The sequence below is a fragment of the Dendropsophus ebraccatus genome, chromosome 13 (assembly GCF_027789765.1).
Source record: "Dendropsophus ebraccatus isolate aDenEbr1 chromosome 13, aDenEbr1.pat, whole genome shotgun sequence".
In the NCBI taxonomy this organism is placed as follows: Eukaryota; Metazoa; Chordata; class Amphibia; order Anura; family Hylidae; genus Dendropsophus; species Dendropsophus ebraccatus.
Genome location: NC_091466.1, coordinates 52,238,433 through 52,261,797, shown reverse-complemented (window position 1 = coordinate 52,261,797; position 23,365 = coordinate 52,238,433). Strand labels below are relative to the sequence as shown.

Below are 23,365 nucleotides of genomic sequence, written 5' to 3'. Positions count from 1 at the left end.
AGTGTTAAGTATAGGACGCCTTTGCCCTCTGTGGCTCTCCGCTGAAATAATGTCACTTCTTTCAGCGGAGAGACGCAGAGAGTAAATGTGTCCTACACTTAACATTGAGACACTGAGGCAGGTGGAATTCTAAGCAGAGTTTGTGGCGCGGATTCGGTTTAGGATTTCCAAAGATTTTCCTCAACAGGCACGCACCCTTAAAGTGACTATACCACCAGGCCCAGGCTGAAGCACTGGAGGCGGGCCGACCCACCCTTAATGGAAAGAAACCCTAGCCCCCCAATGATGTGACTCCATTAGAATCAATGGAACCCTATCATAGAGGGGCAGGGGTTTCCTCCCACTAAGGGTGGGTCGGCCGCCTCCAGTGCTTCTGCCTGGGCCTGGTGGTACAGTCGCTTTAAAGGGGTTGGCCACTTTATAGTAAAATTGCTCAGAGTATAGTATTAGTAACTGTGCTCACAGCACATACTGAGAGCAGCTTCCTGAGTACCTCATAGACTTAAAATCAGCCCATGCTGGGCTGCCCTGCTTTGTGGTCTGTCCATAAGATGGCTGACATGGAGGAGCATGTGACCGTGCCCCACCCCCAAGTGTCCAACACTAAGCCTGTATATGCATATGGTGGAAACTGGGGGGCGGGGCAGTCACATGCTCCTCCATGTCAGCCATCTTATGGACAGACACACCACAGAGCAGGGCAGCACAGCCTGGAGGAGGGGAGTCTGATTTTAGCTCTATGAGGTATACAGGGAGCTGCTGTCAGTAGGGGCAATGAGTGCACCTACTAATACTGTACACTAAACAATTTTTCTATAAATTGGCCAATCCCTTTAAGTGGTAGAATTGATTAATACTATTGCTGTTGCAAAACCAGATACAACCTATGGGCAAGAGTGATGCTGTTTCTGGAAGAAAGCTAAAAGAAAGACTGCAGCGTTTGTCCCTGTCATGTGAATAGGACAATGCTGCAGTTCCTTGCACTGCTGCTACTAATAGTACAGTGATTGCAAAGGCGAGCATCACTTGAATGCAGCTCTGTGGTCCCATCAAACAGCTGATCAGCAAGAGTGCCAGGAGTCACTGATATAATATTCATGGCCTATTCTAAGCATAGGCAATCAATATTAGACTAGAGTAATATAATATATATATATATATATATATATATATATATATATATATATATACATATATATATATATATATATATATATTTATTTATTAAACCTGGTGTAAAGTTAAACTGTCTCAGTTGCCCCTAGCAACCAATCAGATTCCACCTTTCATTCCTCACAGACTCTTTGGAAAATGAAAGGTGAAATCTGATTGGTTGCTAGGGGCCAGTTTCACTTTATACCATGTTTGATAAATCTCCCCCATGGTTTTTTTTTAATGGAAAATGTATAACGAAAATGCTTTTCCTCCTGTGCTTACACCATGCTTTGTGTTTATTCAGCCTACACCAGTCCTTGTCTCAAGAAGTAAACCTGAAAGAACAATTCTCCAGGGCGATCAGCCTATATGATGATGCTTTAAAGAACCGAGGAGAGCTCCTTAGGGTAACCCAGCAGCAGAACGAAAACTTGGCACGTCAACTGCATGAAGCCCAGTGTCAGAATTCAGAGCTGAAGGAGTCCTTGTGCAAGGCAACAGCTTGTCAAAGGGAAATGGAAGACAAGGCACACAAGTAAGTCCAACTACCTTCAGTTCATAACATTGCTTCTTAAACATCCAAGTCCTCCATAAGTGCATCCCACAACCTCACTGACGCTAACTGTTCCATATACCTACATAAAGAATGATCAGAGTTTGTGCCTTTGTAGCATATACATTGGACACACTTACCACTCATGTCATAAGAATGACACCTTAAAAATTGAGGCTGAACCAGCTAGCATGGTACAATTTTCACCAAGTATTTCAGGGCTTCTGGACCCATTAAGTGTTGATTTTCCAATAGGATCTTATATACTTAAAGGGAACCTGTCACACACACACACACACACACACACACACACACCCGCCTGCCCCCCCTAGAGCCGGATACTTACCCCATCTCGCCAAGTCCCGCTCCTGGAGCCGGTCCCAGGACAGAAATATCTTTGTCAGAAGCCCGGCACGCACGCTGCAGAGATGAGTCCGACGCCCATAGAGAATGACGGCTCCATTCATTGGAATCATCTATTCAGCGGGCACGCTGGGATTCCGACAAGGATATCTCCGTCCTGGGACCGGCTCCAGGAGCGGGACTTGGCGAGATGGGGTAAGTATCCGGGGCTCTAGCGGGGGGTCAGGCGGCTTTCACCCAAGCAGGTGGGGTGACAGGTTCCCTTTAAATACTCACTCCTCCAAGTATCAATCTATATGTGATATTGTGTTAACCAAAGTAACCCATTTCGTTACCTTTTTTCCACCCTCGTCATTACTAGTAGTGATGAGGAACATTACCCAGGACTGGTGTGCTATAGTCTTTAGACTGTTCTTAATCCTTTACCTGGTAATCCCACAAAATAAGGAATATGTATGATCACATCTTGTGTTACTAGGATGGATGGCGTCTTCTCCCGCTGGTCTATTGCTCATCCTTGCTGCTGCGCTACCTTTCTCTCACACGCTGTGGTCCGTGCTTGCAGTTCCTGGCTCTGCCTCTAGCGTCTATTGCTCATCCTTGCTGCTGCGCTACCTTTCTCTCACATGCTGTGGTCCGTGCTTGCAGTTCCTGGCTCTGCCTCTAGCGTGCTTGTGCTCCCTACCTGCTTTTTAAAAGTGCAGTATAGACCTAATCCTGCTCTCAAATACCATCTTGTACCACCTATATCAGACACCTCCTCTGTCATCTAGCTGCTTGATCTTTAAAGGGGTAGTGCAACGGTAAACAATTATTCACTAAATAACACATATCAAAGTTATACAACTTTGTAATGTATGTTATGTTAGTGAATGGCCCCCTTCCCCGTGTTCCCCCCCAACCCACGCTAGACCCGGAAGTGTAGTGCTCTATACTCACCTGATCCGTGTCGACCCCCGGCTGCCATCTTGTGACAATGATGTAATCTTCGGGCTCTGACAGTCCCTCGTGCCGGCCGCCCTCTGCCGCGTCATCAGCGGCTCAGCCGCGATTGGCTGAGCACAGTTATGCTCAGCCAATCGCAGCTGATGCCGCGGCAGAGGGCGGCCGGCACGAGGGACGGTCGGATCGGTTCGGCTGGCCGCCCAAAGATTACATCATTATTATGATTACATCATTATTGTTATTTTTCTGTATGTATTTCCATTACAGTGTATGACCCCAGCTGTTATTCTTAAAGAGATTGTGTCGTCAGAAAATGACATTGTATAAATTATGTTTTTCTATTAAACATATTTATGTTGCTTTTTTAAAAAAATTTCCATTTTTCTATCTATAGTTTAAAATAATCCTGAGATCTTGCCGTTTTTATTCTCACCACTGGGGCTAAAAATAAGCTGAGACTTTCTGTTCTTTCTGTAGTGATAAGAGGAGGCTGCTGTAAAGTGATCTGTACAGCATTACAGTAACATGTGCCACCAGTAGATAGAAAAGACAATAGCAGCTTCCTGTTGAATCACCTCAAAGGTCACAGAGCGGGCTCAGTAATGTTTCACATTCATCTTAAGGGCACAGACTCTGTATATTGTTGTCTATGTCCATGAGTCTTGCTGTAAAATAGGTCACCGATTGCTGGTAAGAACAGCCTAGCCCCTACAACAATGAACAAAAAGTGAAATAAAAAATTACAGTCAGAAAATAGAAACAGATTAGAAAAAAATAACTTTTTTTTAATCTGATTTAGGTGACACATTGTCTAACTCCATCCCCTTCAGCTACCTTGTACTAGATTGTTTTCCGGTGTCTGTTTCTGACTTAAATCAAGTGCTGGTTGCCTTGACCGGTTTCCCTTTTTTTTCTTTGTTTTTTTTTTTTTTTACTATGAAAGTATCCCACTAGTCCAGATCCCATAGTGTACCCAGCAAGCGTGTACTCCTTTCTTACCCCACCATGCCTCTCACCACTGTGTTCTTAGTCCTGGGGCCAGCCGCCACCTGTAGTGCCACTCCTAGAGGAAGCAATCTGGTGTTCTCCTGCAGCGAAGGCTAGTCCTTCATACAATCACTTAAGGGGGAAATCAGGGGACTGCTTAGAAAACACCCTCAGGAGTAGTCCAAAGTCAGTACATTTAGGTGGCATGGTGGGTCCACACCCACTAGTTATTCCAGTGCAACCACAGAATAGTCTTAAAGTGTACCTGTCTTTATAAAAGAAACTTTTGGAGTCATAGAGATATTTCAAAAGTTTTGATCGGTCCAGGTCTCAGTGCTCAGACCTGTACAGATTGGGAGATAGAGTGGGGAGAAGACGCACTGCAGCGCGTCCACTCTCAGCTATAAGAGTCAGACTTATAATGGGCTCGACCCCCTTCTTTTCTTTTCTTTTTTTTAACTTCGAGAGGACGCACTGCAGCTGCAGTCTTCTCCTCGCTCTATGTCCTGATTGGTACGGGTCTGAGCTCTCAGACCTGGACCGATCAAAACTTTTGACATCTCTCTGTGACATGTTAAAAAAAATTTTTAGAACGACTTTAAACTATGAATAAGTTGAAAACTGCATATCAAGAGTCTATTTATTAATGGGATGTATGCAGCCTGAAGCATAGTGCATTTTTTTTTTACTCAACCAGTAACTGTAACCAGTAACTGATATAAAAAAAATATTTTTTTTCCTTGTCAAAGGTGTCCAGAGCCTTTTAGTTCATAAATCAATGCATATTTGCATTATTGTGAAACTCCTTTCTCCCTGCTAATGTGAACCCTTTAGCAAGGCATGTGGAGGGGAGACAACACTAAATGTCCCTCTGAAGTGGGGTTAACAACAATTCAAATTTCATTTCAAGAAAAATTGGAGCCAAATAAAAAAAAAAAAAAAAAATACTAGACAAGGTAAAAATGAAAAATTCTTAAAATGTAAAAGATAAATAAAAACAAATTTAAATACAAGTAGACAAAAAGCACACATTCTTAAAATGTAAAAACATAAAAAAAAAAGTCTAGATGAAAATTTGAAATCGAAATTTTAAAAACTGGTGACATTTCCCAGGATGAAAGAATTTGGGAGAATCCTTGCACCTTGAGTCTGTGGTTTAACGTTACTCAGCAGTGCAGATGTCTGCAGGCCATTGAGCCGATTGTCTTGTCTTATAGGGTATTGTACGTTCTATGGGACCTTAAAACACACACAGTAAAACAAAGCCCACCCACCATCAAATTCACAGGACAGTAAGACACACACAAGAGTCGCTGCCTTTTATACCCCAAGCTCATGCCTTTAGACCCGAGATGCACAAACACACAGAAACATCTGTTTCGAGGGCGCTTCTTCCATAGAGGACAGAAGAATAGTGACTGCGAGACACGTCAGCTGAGTGTGAAGTGCATACAGCTTGGCAAATGCACATCAAGTGGGGGAGGCAGGTTAAAACCTGGTTACCTTTTCCTAACACAGCTGTGACAAGTATGTTGCTGCTGAGAAGAATCAGTGTAGGAAGCTCATAGAAAGCACAAAGAATTTAGCACTGGGGTGCGAGAGGGATGAGGGATCTGTGAAGTACCAGGATTATCATAGAGCCGAGCAGAGAGTACACAAAACTCTTTTCAGTTCACCCGGCAGTCAGCAGAGTCACATTCTGCCTCGTCCTCCATCAATCTCTCTTGAGTATGGCATGAACGGAACAATGTGCCCACTTAGAGGAAAGTGCCTCTTGTCTGTTTATGAGAAGTAGGATAACTAAATTGTGGGACCTCCATATGTTCCAAGACATTATTTGAAGGGTCTATATAGTCACCAAATCATAGTCCTTATGATACTAATGTGAAGGTGAAAGGTTACCCGTGTAGCTATAGCGATGGCTGGGATGGCATTGGGTTTCTTTGGCATTAATAGGAAACGTGAATTGATCTCTAACTGGAAAGAGAAATTCCAGGTATCGTGATGTTTGTTTGCTTTATATCCACCAGCCTTGCCAAGAGCTTTCTATTGCTTGATACACATATCTGGTAAAAGCATATAAAATTTTAGCTTTAAAAGGGTATTCTGACCACTAAAAATGTGTGTCATCCCATCCAACCTAGCTTTGGGATGACTTCACACGTAATGGTTCCGCAGCGAGATCCGCCGCGAATCACTGCCCTGTACACTTTGTGGGCAGACAAACTTGCAGCGGGATGGACATCCCGCTGTATGACAGCAGCCCGCCCCGTTAACCCCCCCGCCGACGTGCTCCATCACCTTTTCCGCGCTCCGGCTTGCTTTAGAGGTTCCCGGCCCATCCCGCTCGGCCAATAAGTGCGCTGCACCCCAGCAGCGCACTGATTGGCTGAGCGGCGGCAGGGGGGGTTAATGGGGCGGGCTGCTGACATACAGCGGGATGTCCATCCCGCTGCGGGTTTGTCTGGCCATAGAGTGTACAGGACAGGGATCTGCAGCTGATCTCGCTGCAAATTTGCAGTGTTAAATCCTCTGCGGATCCGTTACGTGTGAGCACTTCCTAAGGGGTAAAGAACTATATCCAGGGCTTCTCTCAGATACTATGAAACACTGGGACAGAAGCTGTGTAGTTCTAATGGTAGCCTCTTACTACCCCTCTCCTTCTGTTACGACACATGCTAAACAGCTTTTTCAGATTTTTTTTTTTTATTTAAGCATTTTTGGAGTTTTTTTTAAATAGTTTATTTTTCTGCCATTTCCATCCCAAAATGCCCTGGCACTTAAAAATCAAGTCCCTGGGACTCAAAGCGGTTGCCCCACTATGATAAATATGGCTAAGGGCCCTATTACACCAGCAGATTATCTGACAGATTTTTTTGAGCCAAAGCCGGGAATGGACTGTAAACAGAAAACATGTAATAAAGGAAAGACCGAGATTTCTCCTCTTTTTAAATCCATTCCTGGCTTTGGCTTTAAAAAAATCTGTCAGATAATCTGTTGGTGTAATAGGGCCGTAAGGGTCCGTTTACAAAGAAAGATTATCTGACAAAGATTTGAAGCCAAAGCCAGGAATGGATTTGAAAATAGGAGAAATTTCAGGCTTTCCTTTATGACCTGATCTCTGTTTATAGTCTGTTTCTGGCTTTGGCTTCAAATCTTTAGCAGATAATCTGTCAGATAATCTTTCTGTGTAAATGGACCCTAAACTGATGCATTATGTGAAATTACTAATCCCCCACATGCCTGCATTGTTTTGACCTTGGCTACGACCTGCCTTTGAACTGCAATCTCCTGATGTCATATTACTATTGGCAGTTGGTCTTCACTGCACATGCTAACAGGGGGGAATTGTGGGAAAGTGTGTGCTCTGTCCCGTAGATTACTAAGCGCCCTGAACAGTAGATGTGCCAGCTAAGTTAGTTAGGCTTGTTCAGCAAGAACAAGGGGGTAGGGCCCCAATCAAAAGTTTGCGATGGGGCCCAGACACTTTTAGTTACGCCTCTGAAGAGGGATAAGTGTACATTGTATTATAAAATAAATGTCTGAGCTTCTGCAGGTGCCGCGGTGGTCACTGTCACTGTCCTTAAAGAGTCCAGGTCTAAAAGAAATGGGTCATGTTCATGTCTTAAACATTTTGCTTTGCAGCAATAGATCACTGTAAAAACTGGATGTAGAACCATTGTGTTGTACAATATACAGAGTAAGTAAATTACAGAATCTATTATGCTCTGTAACTTCTTTTTACCCAAATCTGTCACCGCATCTCCATTTGCTTAGTAAACACGTGGGAGAAAGAGCTGTTGTTTCTTTAAGCCACGGATCGAGGCAGAGTCTTTCTGCTTTTTATGAATACATATTCCTTTTCTAATCTGTAAGTGAGCAGTTTACAGTAGAGAGGCCGCTGTATACTTTGAAATACTATGTCAATATGCTTTTTTAATTCTGGATGAAGCCTACGATCGCTAGACCTAATTTGTTTGTGCTTTTGGTCTTACTAAATATTAGTCTTGACTTTACAGCTATTTCCCTCTGCCAGACACTCGCTTTGTGTCTGAAATATTCCACAACAATCACCTCCCGACCGTTTCCCTCTGTGGAGTTTACCCAAGTATGCTCCGTATATTTTGCTACTGATAAATCAATAGTACTGTGTTGTAATGTGTAAACTTCCAGCTGTAAACGACTTATAAGCAAACTCTAACCACGGGCCCGACTTGTCACCCCTGATCCTGTTGGCTTATAAAACATTCTGCTTGTTTCAAGTATAGTCTGTATGTGTCAGCTTAGTGAAGTGTACAGGCTGTAGGCACATATCCCTCACAAAGGGTGATCTAGCTGCCAGATATAGGTCTTACAAATGCCCCAAACCTACCCAAATGTAGATGTTAATTGGGTTTGCGGGATGGACATATGTACCATTATAATGGCATCTCTACCAACTGGCTCAATTCCAGTAGAAGTGATAACAAAAGGGTGGACATAACAAAGGCAAACAATCCCATTATACAGTTCAATAAGTATAAATAGCGATTGGCACCATTGCATAACTCATATAGTCTAATTTATACTAATGTTTCAGAGTTTGCCACATAGAAATGGGGTGCTTTCTTTAGGACAGAAGCATCTTAAATTTTTATGTATAGAAAAATAGAAAATGTGAAGGACACTCACCATAAAAACTAACTTTATTGAAAAAAAATCATTAAAAAATGCCATGCAGGGTAAAGCAGACAGGGGAGACTCCAATATCTGAAGGCATAATATACTGCCTTGAAATACTGGCATCTCTGCCGCCGGTTTTACCCTGCACAGCGTTTTTTATGAATTTTTATCAATAAAGTTACAGTTTTTATAGTGAGTGCCCTTCATATTTGGCTAAAATCTGTACAGTCTTTCCCTCTTAAGAGGAACGGAAATTATAGAGAAATTAGTTTAGGAATTGGCTGGCTATGGGGGTGGAAGTATACCTACTGTAGGCCTGACTCCTATCATTGGTGAAACCAACACCCTACTTGGTCTTCTATCTATGCCACAGGTTCCATCGCATTTCATCCAATATACTGGCATGTAATCATTTCTATAGTAGATGTCTTCCATTGTGAGCTGCATGATTTCTTATAGTCTTATTATTTATTTATTGTGCCCATAATGAATGCAGTGAGTCACAGAATATAGGCGACCCAAAGTGGGGGCTGTCAGCAAAAGTTACTAATTTACATTGTTTTTTTTAGTTATCATGAAAAACACGGCACTTCCTGTTTTCTGACTTTCTGGGGTTTTTTTCTCAAACAGTCAGAAAACAGGAAGTCCAGTGTATCCCAGGCCATCTGGGCGCTCACAGAGAGAAGGCAGTCATGTGATTGATTAACACATTGAGCCGTGACTCTCTGGACGGAATTCCTATGTTTAGTCTCTTTTTTTTCAACCAGCACAAGTCTACAAATCTGCCTTCAGGAGACTAGACCTGGATTTCTGGTAAATTCAGCTTAGTTTTACAGCATAATTAAAAAAAAAAAAAAAAGAAAAAAAAAATGTATATTGCAAACGTGCTTTATTTTACATCTGTTGATTTAGATGTTAAAAGTTATAACGATAGTGACACTTTAACTCAGTATCATTCTTATGCGCGTCATTTTTAGTATGGTACATGCAAGGGCAAGCAGCTGATTGGCAGGGGTGTCAGGATTCGGACCTTCACCAATATCGATAGCCTATCTGGAGGCTAGTTTAATGGCTACCGCTAAAATAGATAATAGGTAGTTACAACCCCAGGTCACACACAAATCTATTTCAGTGATCATAAGATTATACACTTATGGAAAACATAATTGCAGATTTCCTCTTTTAGTTTTTTTTTTATAGGTCATTATAAGTACACGTGGATCATACTGGACCCATCATGGCACCCTGACACCAGTGTGTATAGCACCTTATCTAGCTCTGATTTTTCTTAATGGTTTTAATATCTAATTTCTATAGTAGTTACTGCACTGCTATACCTGGGTGGCATATCTGACTGATGTGGGATTTTGAGTGGGAGATGTATTTTTGTGTTAATGTGACATACAAGCGTTCTATTCTTTTTCTTGGCAAACTTACCAAATGCCTTGGGCTCTTGTGTTTGCATAGTATTGTATCGTTTGACTATTTTCTCCTCCCCATCTATCTGTCCTTGTGGGATTCCAAGACTGTAAATCTTCCTTGGGCACTACTGTATATACAGATTACCATAGGAGGAACAGTGTCATGCAAATAGGTTGGCATACATTCATCCGGTGCTTATGTTTTGAATATTTTATTATCCGCATATGTATCATCTCATAATTATCTGTATTACAGTTATATCCCAGAGTAATAATATATATGTTAATATAGGAGAAGCCGGTACTTAAGTTATTGGGTCAGCATGTATAGTGAGTTACCCAAAGGGAGAAGTCCGGCAATTTCTAAAAGCCAGCAGGGGGAGGGGGGAAATTGATTACAAGTAACAATTTACTTCTCCCCGTGCCTGTGGGGAGTGGCGGGAACAGCTGCAGGATCCCCGGCAGGCTCCAGGATCTCTGGGGTGTCCACGTCACGACCCTGCTGATGGACTGGCCGCTCAGTCAGTGACTGGGATGGGACGCCACTCCAGTCACTGATTGGCCGAGCGGCCAGTCCATCAGCCGGGACAGGCATTTCCCCTAGAGTCATGACGTCATGACAACTCAGGGAAAAATGACTTCCGGCAGGGGTCCCGCTGCTGCTCCAGCCGCTCACCGCAGGCACAGAGGCAGGTAAGTTCCTACTTGTAATCAATATCCCCCTGCAGGCTTCTGACTTTAAGAAATCAACGGACTTCTCCTTTGAATTAATTTTTTATGGTAAACAGAATTTTCAGGATTTTTTTTTTCCATTTTACTATCTATATTATAAAACAATCCTGAAATCTTTGTGTTTATTCTGGCCACTAGGGATAAACCATGCTGAGACTTCCTGTTACTGCAGGATTCTGGCTGTAATAATAAGTAGGGGGCTTATGGAAAGTAATCTGTACAGCCAGTAGATGGCAAAAACAATAGCAGCTCAGAATCCCCATTCCACAAGGTCAAAGAGGTTACCTGTGTCTAGGTTATTGTGTCTGTGTCCATAAGGCTTGCAGTAAAGCATGTTACTAAATGCTGTTAAAAACTGTTTAGGCAAGATGGCTACCTTTATAATCATGTACGAAAAATAAAATTAAAACAGTAAAGAAAAAAACATGTTTCAGTCTGACACTAAATAGTTAAAAGAAATCTAGGTAATAAATTTCCTTTAAGATAGTTTGTAGTAGAAAATACTATTTAGCAATCACCTTAGTAGAGTACTCCACATCTGCAAAGAAAATGAACTGTACACATATATTGCATTCCCTGACAATTGTTCCATTTCGCAGTGATGAAAAATTAAGCAGCTTTGCAAATAGTGTTTATTAAACCTTTTTCTATAGCTCCTATGCAGACCTATGTGTCTCCATGGTAACAGACTACAAACAAATCCTATGTAGTCTTATCCAGCAGCCAAATTTCATTTAATCTGTCCCTTAGTTCTTGTTTACCTCCAAAATGTAGGAAGGGTAGTGTGACCCATAGAGTCATTTGTTACCATAGCGCCACATAGATCTGCATGGGCACTGCGTTCACAAAATGACTCTAAAACCATTTGCAAAGTTGCGTCCTTTGTAATTTTACAACAAGGAGAAAAATGGGAACCCACATCTATAAAAAGAGGTTTGGTATTAGCCATAATGGTTGTCAACAAGCATCCCCAGGACCAGGTATAGCTAAAAAATGCCTATATAGAATTTGTCAAAAAAGGAAGGCTTAAGGGCCCATATTATCCAGGGATTTAGATGAAATGCTAATCTAATGCAAATCATAGGGATTATTTAACCTCACATACGTTACCCTAAGGACTATATTTTAACTTCATTTTTTTTCTTTTGCTACAGTTCTATTAAATCAGTAAAAACACTCAGTGAAGAATACTGTATCTTAAAATAAAATTATAATCGCTTAAAGGTTGAAGAAATAAAAAAAAAAAAATTATATGAAAACTCATGTGTTGAAAAAATGGATTAAAAGCACAGGGACAGAAAAGGCACTGATGGAATTTGCAGTGAAGCGTAACGGAGATTAAGAAACGGCAAAAGCCAAAAGAAAAAAAAAATTGACATTTTTTGGGCCGGGTGCTGTAATGAGGTTTAATGGTTTGTACTTTTTTTTATTTTATTTCTATACATGAAACGTAGGTACATGCAGAGGCATGCGGGGCCCTTGGTCGACTTTCAATGGGAGTTTGACTTTAAGAAAACTAATCTGCTCAAAGTAGATGGGAAGTTTGTAAAACTTGGCAGACTTCTCCGGAGTCTCAGATGGCTGTGATCTTTGCTGCATTTCTATTTGTTAAATGTAATTTAACCTTATTGCTAAATGTCAAGATGCCTTAGCTGTCATATAGATTTTCTCAGAGTTTCGGGGGGGGGGAGTAAAAAAAACTTCTGTTACCTCTTCTTTGTATGATGAGAAATGGATTTTAGCTGCTGGAAACCTCATAAAGAAGGTCAGTGTATGTAGAGACCTGCCAGCGAATGTGAAATTTCAAGTAGAAGATGCACCTTCAGGGTGGGTTCACACTGATCCGCTGTGGCCGCGCGCCTTTTCGCCGGCTCCATAAGACACCATTCTATGGGCTGTCTGATTCCGCCGAAAGAATTGACACGTTAATTCTTTCGGCGGAATGTGTAATAAGCGGGCCCATAGAATGGTGTCTATGGAGCTGGAGGAAAGGCGCGCGGCCGTGTGCGTGTACAGCCGACAGAATTCCTCGGATCAATTCCGCGAGAATTCCTCAGTGTGAACCCATCCTCAAAGTCGAAAAGTAAGTATTCACCAGATATCTGCTTGAAGTCAGTGAATTATAACATTCATAGTTGTTTCTCATTAGGCTATAACTAACCAGTTTCAGGCTATGTTTACACAACGTATCTTTTGTATTAACCATGGCCGTTGTTGCCGATTTGCAACAACGGCCGTGATTAATACAAAAGATAAATTGCCATAGAAGTTAGGGGAATCTCAGCCGTAATGTATACACACATGGTATACACTCCAGCCTAGATTCCAACCCGGCTGCACGAAAAACTGACATGTCAGTTTTGTGCGGGCACTATTCATTGAATAGTGTCCGCACAGACCTGTCAGTCCACACAACGGTGAATTGCCTGCGTCCTAATTCAACAAATAGGAAGTCCATCCGGCCGGTGCTGATGATCTTCACTGACACCGGCCATTCTGTAACCTGGCCAGGTCACAGACGGCCGGTCTTTCACGTCGTGTGAACCTCACCTCAAACTGCAATATCCATCATGCCTGGAAGTAGAATCGTAGTTTTGCCACAGATGAAAAAATCAATGGGATCCGCTATTTTCTGTAACTTTTTGCCATACATATTTCCGTAAAAAAATAAGTCACAGGTTGAAAGGTTGTGTTTCTAAAAAACAAAAAACAAAAACTGATTTGTGGGATGCACTAACAGAGGTCCATTCCGTAAAGCATCAGGTTTTAAAACATCAACATGCCCAATGCTTCTGTTCTCTAACATCATGTGTCGGGGGGAGTCGGAAGGCCCACATACACATTGGATCGGTCTCTGGTTCAGATAACCTTTCTCTAAGTTCTATTGAGACCTTTCAAAGCTATCTAGGAGATATCTAGGCCACCAACATATTATCTGTGGTCCATAGCTTTTTTTTATTTGCTTACTTACATTCATCTTACGAAAGGGGAGTCCAGAAGACCAGAACAACTACAATCTAAAACAAACAAGACTATACCAGATGGGCTATTTTTGCCTGAGACTGTGGATACATATTTTTTTTGGTTAGGCTTTCTTATAAGACTTAGGGAAGACTGCTTCTGTCCCAGCGCCAGTGATGTCACGTCATTTGCATGCGCTGCTCAAAATATTTGTATAAACTGTTACTGCTAGAGGCTTCTCCACTTTAATTTCTATGGAAATAACCTAGACCTTAAGATTAGTCATTCATTTGCCCTATGGCTCCTGTTAATTAATATAACTCCAGTCCGGATCATCTGTACAGATATCATACTGTAATGTGAACACAGAGATCCATAAGGTTGTCCTTTTGTAAAGTGCTGAGCAAACTGCCAACAAAGACTATTGTAGCCCATGCTAATGGCATCTAGGATTTGTGCTCAGGGCACTGTACATGTATTTGTTCTCACAGACCATTGATGTCAGAAAAGTCCTCTCATTTCCCTCATGCACCAGATAATGGATAAGAAAATTATCCCTGGTCTGGGATATGAAATAATACAGGGGGTTTGGTCTGGGGTCTGAAATAATTTAGAAGTCTGATTTAATATCTGTATAAGGGTGGGTTCACACTACAGAATCCGCATGGATAAATTCCAGCGGATTCCATTGCTCATACCCGCTCGCGGCCGCGCACCTCTCGGGCGGATTCCATAGTCTAAACCCAGCCCTACGGAATTTGATCTGGAGTCTTGAATAATTTAAGAGTCTAGTTTAGTATCTGAATTACGGGGGCCTTGTCTGAGGTTTGAAGTAATTATTTAGCCTGACATAATCCAGGAGGCTAGTTTAGTATCTGAGTTAATTATGGGATTTAATTTGGGGTCTGAAATGATTTTGGGGTCTTGATTAAAAATAAAAAATGTAGGGGCCTGGTGTCTGAACAAATTATGGGGTGTTTTCTGAGATAAAAAAAAAGTTGAAGATACAGCTTACCCTGAAAATAGTAGATCCACAGCAACAGTTGAACCAAACAAGCGGTGCACGAACTTCTAGGTGTTGGCCTGATGCTTGGATGCAGGAAAAAGCTGAATTACTTGGTGGTGGAGTTGGGTCGAGAATGTCAGCAGTTAAAACTCAAGCATTAAACACTAAAGTGCTTCATGATAAGACCTGCGTGTTTCATGCGGTTCCACTTACTCATGGTCTGATAATGGTCCACCACCAAGTACTTCTACTGCCTTTTCTGAGACCTGAAGTTGTTTAGCATTATTGTATATGGTGGCATTAAGCAGAACTGTAGCCTTAGTAATGTAACAGGAGTAGCATAAGAGTATCTTTTCCTTGTTGTTCTTAAAGGGGCTATCCAGCGCTACAAAAACATGGCCACTCTTCACCCTCTTGTCTCCAGTTCAGGAGTGGTTTGCAATTAAACTCCATTTACTTCAATGGAACTGAGTTTGAAACCCCACCCAATTTGCAGACAAGAGAGGGGAAAAAGTGGCCATGTTTTTGTAGCGCTGGATAACCCCTTTAAGATGGGCTGCAGAAGCAAATAGCCAAAAAGATGTCTGGACAGCAAACTCTCTAATCATCAGGAGAAAAAGGTCATGGAAAAAAAAACTACAAATACCCTATGGTACCAAAGAAGATAGTATCACTCATATCTAATTAAATATATCTTTATTGTGACCCCTCTCCATCAAAACCATTGAAAGCATTGTTAAAAATGTATCATAATGGTCAAAGAAATGTTAATGCAGATGCAGTATGCTATGATAAAGTGCCTAGTATACAACCAATACAACACATACTGTGTACTTACAGAGTTACATAAGGCTAACGTAAGAGCACACCAATATATATGGACAATGCCTGGTCCCAAATTTCCTTGGGCCTATGGCCTTGGAAACTGAGGCTGGATAGAGAAGAGAAGGAAGATGTCACCAAGAAGTCACTGGAAAGTACGGTTATGTGCTTTGCTTGTAATAACTTCTATACAATATTCACATCTATACTCTGTAGACCACCTGAATAGATCTGGTATCTTACCACTATATGGTCACTGTATGGTGGCAGCCTTTGCATGGTGGTTTAGTACATGATGTAGAATATTAGCAGTTGCCAATTTCTATAGGGGCCACTTTACAGAAAAAGAAGCATTTGCTGCCTACTCTTACGTTGTATAGCAGGTGTGCCCTATTAACAAAATGCAACCTGCTCCATTGACCGTTACATATTGTCAAGGAGGAAAAATTCCTTTGTCATGCCTTTCGGTATGACTTGGTGACCCCCCCGGCTCCTATCTGACACATGTGTCTGCGATACAGGGTAAATATTTTTGGAATGTGTCTCTATTTGCTCTTGTCAGACTCAGGACCTCAGACACCAAAAAAAAAAAAAAAAAAAAGTTCTCTACGGTTCCCTCAGCATTTGTACGCTCAGTCTTCTAAGGTTTGACATGCTAGTTACCAAGGAAGAAGAAACACAAGGTGAATGATGCAAGGCACATAAAGAGTCCATTTCAAATGCACCTCATGTAAATCTGAAGAACTATTAGACTTTACCTTTTTTTTTTTTTGTTTTACTTAAATTTTTTTCCCTGGCATTGACTGAGCAAATGGTATTATGTGCAGAAGCATATCTACATATTGCTGCCGGCTTTGTGCATATCCTCCCTGTATCCCGGACACTTCTCGATGGCCTCAGGCGATGCTATGTAGTTCCATTAACCACAGTGAAAGTGACTCAACCGGTTTTGGAGAAATGTCATGCCCAAGTGCACATCCTCCATTAGCCTTGTATAAGCCATAATGCACACTGCTTGTCAGAGAAAAAGGATGGAAGGATGGTGCAATTTGTTTTGTTGGTCTAAGCAATACCCTGCTGTAAACTGAGACATAAAGCACAGGCCATGTTTTCCAAAATTTTGTAGCTAACAGGTATAACTGCATGATTATAGGTCGGAAGGATGAGAAGGGATTCTGGTGAAACATATTCCCCTTCTAATTCCTCCCAGGTACAATGTTGTCATTGAAAGGACATATATATCTACATCTTTTTGGTTTGAGGGGCCCCCGTGATCTTCAAAGCCCTGTAGGCCCTTTAGTTAGTCCATCAGTAGAAATGTAGGGTTTTGGCCACCAGATCATAAGGACATACTTTCAGTATTATAGTGGTTATCCGGCGTAAGAAAATAACACAAAGAGCCTATGCTTACTTCTCCACGATCCCCTGGTGTCCTTCTGCAGTGTCTCTGGATCCCCCACTGCACTTCCTCCCACTTCCAAGACAAACTTGTCTCGAGTGTGACAGGCTGGTACACCAATTACTAGCCGTGGCGGTTTCTCGGGCAATGATTGGCTAAGCAGGTTGTCACTCCCGAGAGGAGTTGGTCTCATAAGTGGCATCAGCTGCAGACACCACAGGAGGATACCAGAGGAGCGTGGAGAGGTAAGCATAGTCTCTTTGTTATCGTCTATATACTTGCAACAACATATAAAATGTTTTCACCTGCCAGGTAAACCCTATTGTTTCTCAACCTAAAAATAAAATATGGAAAATAAGTATATTTTTTGTATTTAACGTACATGAAATGGCCTCATGGCTTTCTCCCGTATGAGATTGGCGACTCTTTAAAAAATGGATTGTACTGAGGTAGGATGTCTGGATAATAGTTCAATAGTTCAATCTGCTCCTTTGTAAAACACTTAAGCTACTAGATTTAGAGGGACTTTTTGGGCCTATTGGCTTTAATCATATAGGTTGAATGCTCTCTCTCTCTCTCTCTCTCTCTCTCTCTCTATATCTCTATATTATATATATATATATATATATATATATATATATATATATATATATATAAAATTTATTTGAATTTTTTTAGAGGGTATACAGTATTTATTGCTGACAAGAAAAGCCATAGACTAGAAGATTTTTGACCAGAACCCTCATTAATGTTCTATAAGAGAAGACAGAGATTGCACATTAGTATCTGACCGCTACATATCTGTAACATTGGTGGCTGGTATCTGCCAGCGTGTGGCTTGTTCCAGCATTCAACCCGAACGTTCGGTATTTGATTAGCTGGGGCTGCTGAACTTGGATAAAGCTCTAAGGTTGTCTGGAAAACATGGATACAGCCAATGACTATATCCATGTTTTTCACTTGCCTTAGGGCTTTATCCAACTTCAGCAGCCACCGCTAATCAAATGCCGAAAGTTCGGGTTCGGATCGACTCGAGCATGCTCGTGGTTCGCTCATCTCTAATCGTCACTGTGCTTCAATTACTGCTCTGCAACCGCAACGGCTGGTCCACGCATCCACCTCAAGCTTTGTACTGCTTCCTCCTCCATGTCTGCAATTTCTGGTTTGCCCCGTAAGGGCCATGCCCATGCACTGGCAGTAACTCAAAGGGCAAGTGCCAGCTTCAAGTTAAAGCAGTAAGGTAACACATTGGTTACACTATTCCTGCTCCCACCATAGAAATAGTTTGACCATCTGCCTAACCTAAACAAATAAAACAGCAAAAGCTGAACCATGAATGATTGCTGTCTGTTGTAGACACAAATATGTCTGATTTTTGTTCAGATGTATAAAATTGGGCCAATGTGTACAGCCAGAATAATTTGCCTTGGAAGCAGTTCCACTTATAAAAGGGTTGTCCGTACAGGGGACTTTTTTGCTATATGCCCAGGGAGGGGAGATTGAAAATAAAAAAAAAGGACAGTCACCATGGCTCCCACATTGCTGGTATTGCACAGCTCAATTCCCGCTTTGGATCATCCAGGTTCTGGGGTTGTGACATAGCAGGCCTGCCCAGCCAATCAGTGACTAAGGGGGGCACTGTTGCAGCTGCTGACTGATTGGGTGGACCTGCACCGTCATATCTGCAAAGCCTGGAAGCAGTAGCCAGTAGGATGAGTGTAGTTTATTATTTTGCCTCACCCCCTCCCTGGGCCTATAGCTAAAAAGTCCCCTGCCTGACAACCCCTTTAAAGCGACTCTGTACCCACAATCTGACCCCCCCCAAACTACTTGTACCTTCGGATAGCTGCTTTTAAACCAAGATCTGTCCTGCGGTCCGTTCGGCAGGTGATGCAGTTATTGTCCTAAAAAAAATACTTTTAAATTTGAAGCCCATGCCAAACAGGAGTATCTGTGCCCTAACTGTGCACAACCTCTCTGTCCCTCCTCCCCACCCTCTTCATCATTAGGAATGCTCCAAGCAGATTGCCAGCTATTCCCCACCTGTCGCAGCCCGGCACATGGGCTGGACCGTTAAGGTTTAGAGATGAGCGAACCGGGTTCGGGTTCGAGTCCATCTGAACCCGAACCCGGGGCTGCTGAAGTTGGACAAAGCTCTAAGATTGTCTGGAAAACATGGATACAGCCAATGACTATATCCATGTTTTCCACATAGCTTTAGGGCTTTATCCAACCTTAGCAACCACCGCTAATCAAATGCCGAAAGTTCGGGTTCGGATGGACTCGAGCATGCTCCAGGTTCGCTCATCTTTATTAAGGACCTGTGCAATGTTCAACATGGAGAAAATGTTCCAGTACTATTCCTAATGCTAAAGAGGGTGAGGAGGAGGGACGGAGGGGTGGTGCAAAGTTTGGCACAGGCTTCAAATTTAAAGTATATTAGGACAATAACTGCATCACCTGCCGAACGGACCACAGGACAGATCTTGGATTAAGAGCAGCTATCTGAAGGTACAAGCAGTTTGGGGGGGTCAGATTGTGGGTACAGAGTCACTTAAATTTTTCTTTCTAGTTGGTTGTGACAATGCCGTTCTGTTTATTTTTTAGTTTTTTCTAACTTTTTGTCAGCTCTCTGGTTCTCTCATATCTGCTGCGGTTTTGGTCGATGTGCAAGCAATAACCCTCTTGACACTTGGTGATTTTAATTACAGGAATGATGGAAAATTAGGTCTTGCTTTTCCTTGCTACCATGGCAGCGGTAATATAAACTTCTTGTAATGCCTAAGGAACAAGTAAACCAAAGAAGACAAGCTGCACTGAGAGGGCTCATTCTAATGAGCGCTGTCCATAGAAGCCAAGCACCAGCTCCGGTCCCTTATACATCTTACAGGAAATCTGCTCTCATATACATCTTGGAGTCTTAGCACAAAGTGGAAATATTCCATAAGGAAATGTTAGAAAATGTTGCCCTTCCTTCTGTCGAGATTCTTTTCTCTTGTAGATGTAATATTTTCTACCAGCAGTAGCCCAACACATGTGTCTCTTTCTCCTGTAATATATTTGTCATTTTAATTGATATATATCTATTTATTCTCTTCCTTTTAACAGATTGGAGCGTCTGGTTGATGTCCTACGGAAAAAGGTTGGAGCTGGATCTGTTCGAACAATGATTTAACTAAGCAGGATGCCCTCGGGGGAGCAGTCTGACTACATTAATATATAGAGGAGAGACTTATCATACTGTATCTCAGCACCATAACTTCATTCATTCTTATATTCAGTCCACTGGCCTACAACCAAGACCAAAGCTGTATTTCTTCTCAGTGTGGGCCAAACTGCTATGAAGAAATTTTGGACATTCCAGGAAAATGATGAATATCTAAGATGAGCCTGGGCACCACTGCCAGACCACAGTCCTTCCTTAGTAAAATGCCCTCATCAGTAAAAATACTTAAGCGGTTGACGGCTTTATGTGCTCTATATTCTATTAACTATTAGGTCAAGGACTTGGAAGTGTACAATAAGCTGTTCTTAGCTCTGTCAAATGGGTTTCGGCTCTCAAAAGAGAGGAGCTACCTTCTTTAATTCTGATTGAAACTTTGTGATGCCTCTTAGTAAGTGCCGTTGAACCTTCTGATTGTGTCTTGTGGGAAGGTTTATCAGCTAAGGGTATGTGCATGTTGAGGCAAGGAGTTTGAAGCAGAATCCTCACTTAATTTCCTTCGGATTCTGCTTGAAATTCCGCCCGTAAAATATAAACCGAGCAATGTCCCATTGTGTGCAATGGCATTTCCGCTCTGTTGTTCACACAGCAGAATTTTCTGCCGTGGATCCACTTTCCGCCCAAAGAATTGACATGTCAATTCTTTGGGCAGATTCCGCTAGTGAAATCCTATAGAAGTCAATGGAGCTTTAATTCCGCTTGAATTCCGCCACAGCTGTATAGGCAAAGAATTTCAAGCAGAACATTTTATTCCGCCGCTCACCCCTGCTTGGCACTCTACTAGTCCCACAGACGCCATTCTAGGCCCAGGCAGATTCCACCATCCGCCTAAAGAATTAAAATGTCTATTCTTTAGGCAAACAGCGGAATCTGCCTGAGCCTAGAATGGAGTCTGTGGCACAGCGGGGAGTCAAGTGGGAGCACCCGGGGACAAGCGGCGGAATCCACAAATGTTATCCGCACGGATTACCCAATGTGATCACTCCCTAATAGTTTACATTCATGGATTGTATATTAAAGGAAACACTCCCAAAATATATTTATTTAGTTCAAGAGTAAATATGAGTAAATATAACGTCTATATAGGTCACTGATTGATGAGCAGGATATGGCTCCTAGTATAGTTCCAAATCAGTGCATTACAGTGGAGTGGCCTTTTATTACATTGCTATATAGAAGTGTATGCATTGTTCATTTCCTACAACCACACTTGACTATTGTATATGCAAAACAGCTAAGCTACAGCTGCAAGACATAAATAAAGGAACCCACTGGAATGACCTGTATTTATTACTAATTAAACAAGCTCTGATTATCCAGACAAACATCCACAGTGCAGGGAGAAAAAAAGGAACTAAACCAAATGAATAACCTGTCAACAGCCCTTTAGCAGAAATAACTTCTACCAAGGTTTTCCGGTTACTCCAAAGCAGCCTTATATTGTTATTAGAGATGAGCGAACCTGGAGCATGCTTGAGTTCATCTGAACCCGAACGTTCGGTATTTGATTAGCTGGGGCTGCTGAAGTTGAATAAAGCTCTAAGGTTGTCTGGAAAACATGGATACAGCCAATGACTATATCCATGATTTCCACATAGCCTTAGGGCTTTATCCAACTTCAGCAGCCACCGCTAATCAAATGCCAAAAGTTCGGGTTCGGATGAACTCAAGCATGCTCCAGGTTCGCTCATCTCTAATTGTTATACTCCCTCTGCCATGCTTCACAGTTGAGATTTGGTGATGTTGTTGTTGTCTTACCTCCAAACATTGTGTTGTGCATTTATACTTCATCCTTTGTATGTTTTATCAGGTTTAGATATACAGTAGTTGAGTGTGGTTGTAGGAAATTGAAAATGTATGGAGTTCAAAAGACAGTAAGCTCCACTTACGCCTCAGGTGGTTTGGGGTAAACTTGATATGGGCTGTAACAATCAGACATTTTCTTAGTTATTAATGCAGAAATTCAGGGGATCCCAAAAGATTTGCTTACTTTTTCTTGCAACTACTGATTAGATAAGAGAAGATACCTGCACAGGCAGACGATTGTCCAACACTCCATTGTTCATTTCAAGGCTATGATCACACACTGTATAGGACAGCCACTGTTTTCAATATAAACAGCGGCCGTTCTTTTCAGCCTAGGTGGCATGTCAGTGAATTCAATGCAATGCCGCCAGCTCTGTTCACACACAGCACCGAATATCTCATGTGAAATTAGGGACATGTCATTTAATAACGGCCGCTGTGGCCGTAATTAATAAAATTAAACATTAATTAATTGAGTAATTAATCTGCTTCTGAGACAGAAACTGTCCAGAGCAATACTGGGTTTCTATGGAATTTGCTGCTGCTCTGGACAGTTTCTGTCTCAGCCAGAGATGTCAGCAGAGAGCACTAAGTCAGACTGAAAAGAAAACACCATTTCCTGCAGGACATACAGCAGCTGATAAGTATGGGAAGACTAAAGATTTTTAAATAGAAGTAAATTACAAATCTATATAACTTTCTGAAACCAGTTGATTTGAAAGACAGAGATTTTTGCTGGTTAACCCCATTAAATGTCTATGCACACACTGACTGCTTTTATTTGGCAGTCTGTGCATCCGAGGTGTGCATGGAAATCAATGTCAGAGCTCGGAAAGCTGCAGGAACATGCGAACACCGCCCGGTGTTCGTCCAGTATAACAGCGGCCGTTGTTATACATTGTGTGAACATAGCCCAAATGTCTTATGATATATTTATTGTGTACTATATTACTGCAGACAGAAACTGATATATATTCGCTGCCAATGTTGATGACACATTTCATGTATTTACTGTTACACTGTCCCAATACTGCCTTAAGTGTTGTATTTACGGATGTTCTGCCAGTGCACTCCTGCCAGGATTCGTCCAGCATCTTCCTGCTCCACATATTACTAGGTTGTATAATTTGTTCTTTGTGTTTTATTATATTTCTCAGCGTACATGTAGCCTCCAGTGTTACGACGTGTGAGAGGACAATAGTGAACTCAATGAGCCTTCAGTGCACTATATTGTAGGTTTAGAAATACCTCCACCAATAAAAAAACCTAAAGACCTTTTTAAGTGCGCAAACAACTCTTTTAGGTTGCTCATTGTCCTTGTTTTTCGGTC

At 41.9% G+C, this 23,365-nt stretch overlaps 1 protein-coding gene across 3 annotated transcripts in view; it reads left to right on the top strand.

The window, feature by feature from the left end:
• The window catches only part of MIPOL1 (mirror-image polydactyly 1), a 253,339-nt gene extending 232,368 nt beyond the window's left edge, over positions 1-20,971 (top strand). For all 3 annotated transcript variants that reach the window (XM_069951321.1, XM_069951319.1, XM_069951320.1), the window contains 2 exons: positions 1,460-1,690; positions 20,115-20,971. In XM_069951321.1, coding sequence (XP_069807422.1) covers positions 1,460-1,690; positions 20,115-20,181 — 298 coding nt within the window. In that variant the 3' untranslated portion in view covers positions 20,182-20,971. The remainder of the gene's footprint in view (positions 1-1,459; positions 1,691-20,114) is intronic.
• Positions 20,972-23,365: the final 2,394 nt, after the last annotated feature.